Source organism: Gossypium raimondii, chromosome 5 (assembly GCF_025698545.1).
Source record: "Gossypium raimondii isolate GPD5lz chromosome 5, ASM2569854v1, whole genome shotgun sequence".
NCBI classification, from domain to species: Eukaryota; Viridiplantae; Streptophyta; class Magnoliopsida; order Malvales; family Malvaceae; genus Gossypium; species Gossypium raimondii.
The window spans coordinates 27,708,844-27,717,702 of NC_068569.1; the positions used below are offsets into that span (position 1 = coordinate 27,708,844).

At 37.1% G+C, this 8,859-nt stretch overlaps 1 protein-coding gene across 1 annotated transcript; it reads left to right on the top strand.

The window, feature by feature from the left end:
- Window positions 1-2,180: 2,180 nt before the first annotated feature.
- LOC105771215 (trihelix transcription factor PTL) lies at window positions 2,181-4,610 on the top strand. Its single transcript, XM_012592625.2, has 2 exons — window positions 2,181-2,712; window positions 3,386-4,610. The coding sequence occupies exons 1-2, from the start codon at window positions 2,297-2,299 to the stop codon at window positions 4,230-4,232; spliced, it is 1,263 nt and encodes a 420-aa protein (XP_012448079.1). The 5' UTR covers window positions 2,181-2,296; the 3' UTR covers window positions 4,233-4,610.
- The last annotated feature ends 4,249 nt before the right edge of the window (window positions 4,611-8,859 follow it).

The window sequence follows — 8,859 nt, forward strand, 5'->3', positions numbered from 1 at the left end:
TTTGAAAATATATAAAAATTAAAATATATGAATATATAAAAGAACTAAAATTTATAAATATATAAATATATAAAGGAACTAAAATAACACATGGTTGTTCAAATGCATTTGAATTTAGACAATCACTATCTAGGTTCATTGTTGATGTAAAAACTTTTTTTATTAATTTATAAATTTTAAAATTTCAAAATAATGATAATAACATTTTGATATTTTATAAAAAATTAAAAATATATAAATTTACTAAAAATATATTTGGAATGAATCTAGATAAACAAGTGTCCAGATTCAGATGTATCTGGAGACTAGAAAATCATTTGTCAGGTTCATTCTTGATGTAAAAAATATATATGCTTTTCTTTATTAATTTTTATATTTTAAAGAATTTTTTAATTTATGTTTGCCTCGTGTCATATTGAAAGGCTGTTATATGTCATCAGTGGATTAACCATTGGTGTCATGTCAGCACAATTTAATAGTGTTTGTGCGGAGGTACCAATTTAAATGACAAAATACAATATCAAGTACAAACTAAGTATTGTAGTGTAAGTTTAAGGGGTAAATTGCATAGTAACCCTTTTAAGAAGGGTAACAAAATAGCGCACGGTAAGGAACCTCGCTTGGTGCTTGGAAGACGCGAAGTGGCTTTTGACTGCAGCCCGTTGATCGCCATTGTCATTTTGTATTATGGTTGCACCCCTGAAGATGAGTTATTGAGAGTTGCATTTCGTAGAGTTGTCTTATAGCTCCTAATATGGGACTAGGAGTGATACTCTTGAAGATGAGTTCATTTCATGCTTTTCATATTGACCATGGTGTGCAGGTGCATGTTGTATAGAAGTATCTCAAGTCTGTTGAGTTAATTTCATTGTCTTGGAGCCATTGGAAGATCTAAAAAGGTAATGAGGAGAGATTGAAAAGATCAACACGCAGAGGGGGGGGGGGGGAGAAATCCAAACCATTCAACTCTAGCAAAGTCACATTGAATGAACATATTTTTCAAGGATTCTGCGTATGTGTGGCATATAGGACAGATGTTACCTGCACCAATGTTGCGTCGATGAAGGTTTACTTTATTGGGGAGGCAATTGTTGCATATTTTCCATGGGAACATTAGAGCTTGAAAGGGAGTTTGAGCTTCCAAAGATGTTCCCAAACTTTAGCACTAGCAATTAGAGAGGGGCCATTAGCAGATTGAAAGTTCCAAAGGAGTCTCCTTGCTTGTTTTATGCTAGAGTAAACATATTTGACAAAGAAGATGCGATTGTTGTCATCTAGTCTAGTACTTAAATGTTAGTATTATATACATATAGTTTTCGAAAATGATTGATTTATTGGAGTGGAAGTGTATTAACTCTTACCGAGTGTGGGTTTTTGTTATTTTTAAGTAGTAAATTAAAAAATATTAAGTTTTTAAAAGATATTATATAAAATATAAAAATAAAAATATTTGTTTATTTAAAAAAAGTTTTAGGATTTTATATAGTATAGATTTATAGAGTTTTTTTTTAGAAATTTTTATAAAAATGAAATATAGAGCAAGGAAGAAAAGCAAATAAAAAAGGTGGAAAAGAACAGGGCATAGGACGTCATTCAAGTCACAACCATGCTTTGAAAGCAATGGCTCAGGCGCGTGGCCGCTTAAAAGGTGAGAGCAACAACGCAACATTATTTACAGGCAGAGGCAGATGGGGTAGGGGCCAAGCCCCCAACACCATCCTTTATCCCATCCAAAAATTCACTAGCCAGGTTTTTGATTAATAATAAATTTGGGTACCTTTAAAACAAAACCAGACTTCTCAGCAGGTAAAATACTGCTTATTTTCACTTCAAACCTTAAAAAGATACATTAGACTTAACTCCAATGTATAAAGCTTTGAATCCGGTAGTCCTAATATTTTCTTCTGAAATTTTTAAATATAGTTTTAAGGTTAGAATTGTTATAAAATTGAAAAAGAAAATAGAATCATATCCTGGGTCAAAAAAGACAAAGTGGAAGGGCACTGCAACACGCGTCGTTTGATCAGTTTCTGGGCTTTCGTATATCTCATCATCTTCGTGTAATATTGTGACAAATGGAGACGATGCATTGGTCCTCAATCTACCTATACTTTCTGTATTACAAATGTACAGGAGAGAGAAAGTTAAACACGAATTTAGTGATGAAAGAGTGATGCAAGTTGCGGTAGACTCGGATCCTGTCTCCCGTCAAAATAGTCCAAACAAAGTCCTCTCTACACCACCCACACCCCACATTTTGACTCTCTCTCTCTCTCTCTCTTTCTAAAAAAACCTAATGGAAATGGGTGATCAGTACGGCCTGCCTGATTTCCAGCGGCTTTTAACGAGGAGAACCCATTTTCCGGCATCCCTGCTGCCCCAACCTTCTGAGTCGCCTTACCTTGCTCATCATAGGAACATGGCTCCATCACCACCTCCTTACCATGAACCACCCTACGTGTTGAGCAATGGGGATATTGCAATGCCTAGTGGTTTGCTTAGGTTTAACACTACTGGCGCCACTGGTTTTACTGCTGAGGCTTCAGCTTCTGCTGCTGTTGGTGGTGGAGGATGGAGTTTGGGAAATATCGACTGCGGAAACAGCCGGTGGCCGAGGCAGGAGACTCTTACTCTTCTTGAGATCAGATCTAGACTTGATTCCAAGTTCAAAGAGGCTAACCAGAAAGGACCCTTATGGGATGAAGTGTCTAGGTATATAATATATTTACTATAATTGCACTAAACCCATTTCAGTCTTCTTCTTCATCTTTCACTTGGATTTCCATTTTTACATCATGTTTTTGTTTCAATTTCATGACATATAGTTAATCAAGAAACCCTATTTAGCCTACCCAACTGAAACCCACTTTGTCTTGCTTTTTATATGAAAAGTCACCCCAAGAGTTTTCTATATATAAAAAAAAGATTTTAATTAAATTTCTGATTGATTGAAAGTAACAGAGCTGTGAGTTAACTCAGAGATCCAGATGTTTCTTTTACTTCAAAAAAATCACCCATCTGTTCACAACTTCTTAGACTAAAGATTATCTTGTTTTGCTAAAATGGTTAATCCCGGGCATTTCTTTACTTCAATTTCAGCAACTTAAAATAATATTAATTAATTAATTATAATATATATACATATATGGAAAGGAATGTTTTGGACTATTTTAATCCTTAAGCTATTAGAGGAATGTTGGGATTTATTTATTCTTCTTTTTGAGACAAAAGAAGATTATATCATGGAAAATGTAGAGTTAGATTTTGTTTGAAGTTCTGGGGTTAGGTTTCTTCTTAGGGTTTGTATTCCACATATATAATAACTTACACAGATATTATTAATTAATTCTTTATTGTTGATATTATATATTTCTTCTTGATTTAGAATAATGGCGGAGGAATATGGATACCAGAGAAGTGGGAAGAAATGTAGAGAGAAGTTTGAAAACCTTTATAAATACTATAAGAAGACCAAGGAAGGTAAAGCTGGTAGGCAAGATGGGAAGAATTACAGGTTTTTCAAACAGCTGGAAGCCATTTATGGTGAAACAAGTAACCAAAGTTCAGTCCCAGAAACTAACAACATTAATACTGTTCCAAGCAACCTGCCGGAGAAATATCATGAATCCATGCAAGAACAGAAGATGAGCGAGAGCCTCGGTTTCTCCGACCCCGAATTCGAGGCTTCCTCGTCGGAAAAAATGAACGACGACGAATGCGAGCTTTCGGGTATTGCTTCCATGGTGAATCAAATGGGGGTTAAGAAGGGATGGAAAACCAAGGTGAAGGACTTCGTGGACTCACAGATGAAGAGGTTGATCGATTCACAGGATGTTTGGATGGAGAGGATGTTGAAGGTGATTGAAGAGAAAGAAAAAGAAAGGGTGTTGAGAGAAGAGGAATGGAGGAGACAAGAGGCTGCTCGGTTCGATAAAGAACATGAACTCTGGGTTAAGGAAAGAGCTTGGATTGAAGCTCGGGATGCTTCTTTAATGGCGGCTTTGAGGACGTTAAGACCCTTGACGGCTAAAACCCAGAACGAGATCAACGCCAACAGATGGACCGAGCATGAAATCTTGGAACGGAGGTTGCAGGAAAATGGGTATTCGACGAGGCAAAGCACGTGGGAAGACATAGAAGCGAAAATGGTGAACTTGGGGTATGGTTATGAACATGAAGCAAACAATGCAGAGTGTTACAAGAAACGGAAAGAGGATTACTTGAGCAGCTAGACTCCATTGATGGTCAAGAAGAAAATAAGAGCGTTTACGGCGTGAAACAAAGGGTAAACCAGGCAGCCGCCGCCGCCATGGATTCATCATCATCATCAACATCAATTCGTTTCAGATATCGGCAGTAAACAGGTATGGATTGAAGATGATGAGAAAGGGAAAGAATCAGCAATTATCTTCTCTTCTTAAATACCGTACTAGTAATAATGTAGATGTAGGAGCTGATATTTGTATGGGGAATGAACAAGAATGGGCATGAGAATTATTTGGTGTTTAGAGTTTCACTTTACTCCATCATGTGAAACAATGGATTCATCTTTGTAAATTATAAACCATGGATCCATAATGAGTTATCAACATTGATTTATTTTCCTTCAAGCTTGCCCTACTCTATTTCTTCCTTCAATTACCTTCATCTCATCTTTTAGTCTTCTTTTTATCTTTTATTTGCTTTTATAAATTTTGACAATAAAATTGGAGATTATATATTAAAATGTGCAATAATTTGTATTAAATATAACCACCAACAAATCCATAAATTTAATAAATATTACATTACAACTTACTATATTTTAAAAATCCAAATTATCCATTGGTTAAAAGAAATTTATTTTTTAACAAAATTTTAAATCCTAAACTTAGATAAAAATTTTAAATTTTTGGGATTGTTAGAATGCTTGCATTTTGAGAATTAACCAATTCAAAAGGTCAGCATTTTCATTTAAGAAAAATTAGGTTATTCTAATTTTATAAATTAAAAATAATATATCAGTATATTTGTAAAAAAAAAATTACAAAATATATATCAGAATTAAATAAAAATAATTTTGAAGTTTATGTGTTTTATCTTATAGTGGGATCATGCGTACTAAGGAATTTTGAAAATAAGAAAGGAATTGTTTTCTTGAGATCCCTTCTTGAAAATTTTAAAATTTTCTCGTATATTTACTTCAAACAAGCAAATCATCAATTTTAGAATTCTGAAAACATTGATACCGTAAAACCATGTATTTTAGATTTAGGATTAGAATCTTAATATTAATATATTTCTAAAAAATAGTTTTTATAATAAAATTGAATCCAAGAGGTTGTTTAGGTGCATGGAAATGGAAAGCAATGCAAGCATTTGCGTTGAAGAAATGAGAACAACTATTGACATTCATTACTCTCAGTACTTCAACTACTGTTTCCTCTTAAAATAAGATTTCCTTTTTCCTCATAGTTTTTCAACTTACTGTTAAATGGGGGATGGAAACAAATTGTGTGAATATGTTAAATGTACAGAAACTGAGTGTACTATAAAAGTTGATTTCTGTTTTCTTTTATTACCCTTCATATTTGGTATTCCCCACTGCTTTAAACAATTTATATATATTTAATATATATATATATTTAATTTCATTTTGTAAAAGTAATTTTTTTAAAAACATAAAAATTTTACGGTGATCCACTTTGGTATTTAATTTTTGTTTTTGGATTATTGTGGTAAAAGAGCTATATTATACAAATGTTGAATATATGGGGCAATTTACCTAAAAAAGCCGTTTTTTTTTTAAATTTACCGAAATGGACCGATTTTTTTATTATTTACCGGAATGGTCCATTTTCCGGGAAATCGCGTCCACGTCAGTGCGATGTCAGGGTACGTGTCAGGACAATGACGCGATTTCATTCCACGTCAGCAGGTCGCGCTGACGTGGACGCGATGTCCTGCCTCGTAGCTCGTTCTCGGGGACGCGATTTTGACGTTGATTTCACGTTTGTTTTTTTTAGACTTTTTAGGGTTTAGAAGTCCCGGAATAAATTATTTCGAGTTGACGTTTCTGGTCAAATAGTATAAAATTGCGCCCTCGAGGATGCTAATTGAGAAGAAATTGTGAAATCGTGCCCTCGTGGACGCGATTTCGCTACAGTTGGTCATGTAAGAAATAATTTTTTTTTGACATTTCTGAGCAAATAGTATAAAATCGCACCCTCGTGGACGCGATTTTGCTACAGTAGCAAGTTTGGGCTGAGGCTATAAATTAGGCAGAAAATGTTCTTAGAATGCATAAGTCATAGCAGAAACATTTTAGAGAGGCTAAGAAAGTAAGAGTTTCAAAATGAGTGAACGTATTAGTGCTGTTATTTACTACGATGGTGAGGTTTGCCACACCGAGAATGGTGTTGTTTTTTGTCAGAGAATACGGTGCGACTGTCATTTAACTAGAACATAGATTTGACGGAACTTCGTAAAAGAATTAGACGTAAAATCTTCGGAACGACGCCAATGAAAGTTCTGTCAATCACGTATCGATTTTGTTCTTGTGTTGATCCGGTGACATATGACTCGTTCGACATAAAAGGTGCTCGTAGCTTGGAGGCAATGGTGCAGACTCATCTTGGTAGCGGAGCAACTTATATTGAGTTATATGTACAATTTATGTCACTAACTGATGTACTTCCGTCTGGTGTTCGAGATGTATACACGACCCCTGGCCGACACTCGGTTAGCAGGTTACAAAATACGGAACAGCCCATGTTCGGTAGCGGTGTCGAATGTACATCCCCCGCAAGGTACTTTGTCGGTGGATGGGACATGTACGTCGGTGGCTCGATGTTTGACGCTGGAAATACGTACTGGAGAACTGCATCAAGTTCTAGTGGATGGCAATCTACATCTAATTGGGGACGTTATCAAATGCCAAGAAGAAGGGATGACGTACTACCTACGACATCAACCGATAAGGAGACGTCGTACGCTGCAGATGATTGTGGGTTAAAAGATGACTCCGATGTGGATCCACCTCGAGAGCCTGGGCCGGATGGTGCAGAGGTGGGTTTATTTTCTGAACCGGAGCCTATTCCAACAGAAAGTGAAGATGGTGAAAGGAGTTCAGATGATGAAGAAAATCCACGTTCAGAGCATACTCACCTCCAGCCCACATGCATAATGTCGATCTGGCAGCAGATGATGCGTTAGAGTTTTCAGATCTACCACACCGGTTGCGCGATCGTACAAGTTCGGGGGTAGATTTCGGTGAACTTGAAGTTGGTAATCAGTTTACCAGTAAGGATTGTTTTATTGGTGCTTTGAAACAGCATAGCATCAAAAATAGCGTTAATTACCAAGTCGTTAAATCAAAATCTGATAAGTTTGAGGCGAAGTGTGCGGTGCAAGACGACACATATTCATGGAAAATCGTCGTCTCGTTAAGGAAAAGGACAGGGTTGTGGGAGATAAAAAAGTACAAATGTCCACATACATGTGCTGCAGGTACAGCATTGAATGTATCTGAATAATAATTTTATTTTGCCATGTTGCATTATTTAATGTACTCCATCTGTAGGTGTTTCACAAGATCATCCCAAAATGGATTCAGCTATGTTGGCTAGCTTGATAGTGCCCACGATAAAAGCAGATCCTGGGACTTCAGTGCCGGTGATAATTGCCAATATCCGTAGCCAAATGGGGTACACGCCCTCTTACCGCAAGGCGTGGATAGCTAAGCAAAAGGCGTTGGAGAAGATGCATAGTGGGTGGGATGCCTCATATAATGAAATATGGCAGTGGTGTCAGGTGCTAGAAAGATACGTCCCAGGTGCCATCACAGACCTTGAAACGGAACATGCGTACTACAACGACCGATTGCTACGTGGATGCCAAGTGTTCAAACGCCTATTTTGGACCTTTAAGCAATGTCAAGACGCATTTCCATACTGCAAGCCATTGGTACAAATTGACAATACCTTCATGTTCGGTAGGTATACTCATTGACTATTGGTTGCAGTGGCACAGGACGGCGGTGGGAGAATTCGTCCAATTGCATTTGTAATAACACCGGGGGAGTCGTCTGATGACTGAGATTTGCATTATTTCAGACCGGGGAGTATACTAGCTGCATTTGATCGAGAGGAAAGCTTGTGGCAGCGCACACACCATAGATATTGCCTAAGACACGCTGCTTCAAACTACTACAGGCAATATGCATCTAAGAGCGAACGACGACAAGTGACCAACATGGGTATTTACTCTATAACTGTATTATTTCGTTTGTCAATTTACCTTAGTTTTATTGGTAGAAGTGGTATAAAATATTCGCTATGAACTTATATTGCCAGGGTATGAAATAAATAAAGATCGTTTTCACGAGATGTTGGTAATTTTACGATCCCAAAACGAAGAAGGGGCGGACTACCTTTGTAACATACGTTTCGAACAGTGGGCACAAACATACGACGGAGGCCTATGATATGGCCATATGACGTTGAACCTGGCAGAATGCATAAATTCTGTTCTTAAAGGAACGCGCCATCTACCGATAACATCGATTGTGCGTGAGACATATTTTCGTTTGGCGGTGCTATTTCCAAAGCGAGCAGCAACTTATGCAGGCCAGATGCAGGGTGGCCATGTATGGTGCAGTAAGGTAGTTCAAGAAATTAACAAGGCGAAGGCGAGGGTAAACATCATGCACACAGTGTTGCACGATCGAGACAATTTATGGTTTCACGTGACGGAGTTTGATAGACCGCACCAAGGTGTTGTTGGCGGGCAATATGTACACTTGCGAAACAGGACGTGTGACTGTGGGAAGTTTGATGCACTTCGTTATCCATACGCTCATGTTATTGCAGCTTGTCAGAA

Coding starts and splice junctions, on each gene's coding strand:
- LOC105771215 (XM_012592625.2), top strand. CDS start 2,297: ATGGAAATGGGTGATCAGTACGGCCTGCCTGATTTCCAGCGGCTTTTA. Junction 2,713..3,385: donor TTATGGGATGAAGTGTCTAG/GTATATAATATA, acceptor TTCTTGATTTAG/AATAATGGCGGAGGAATATG.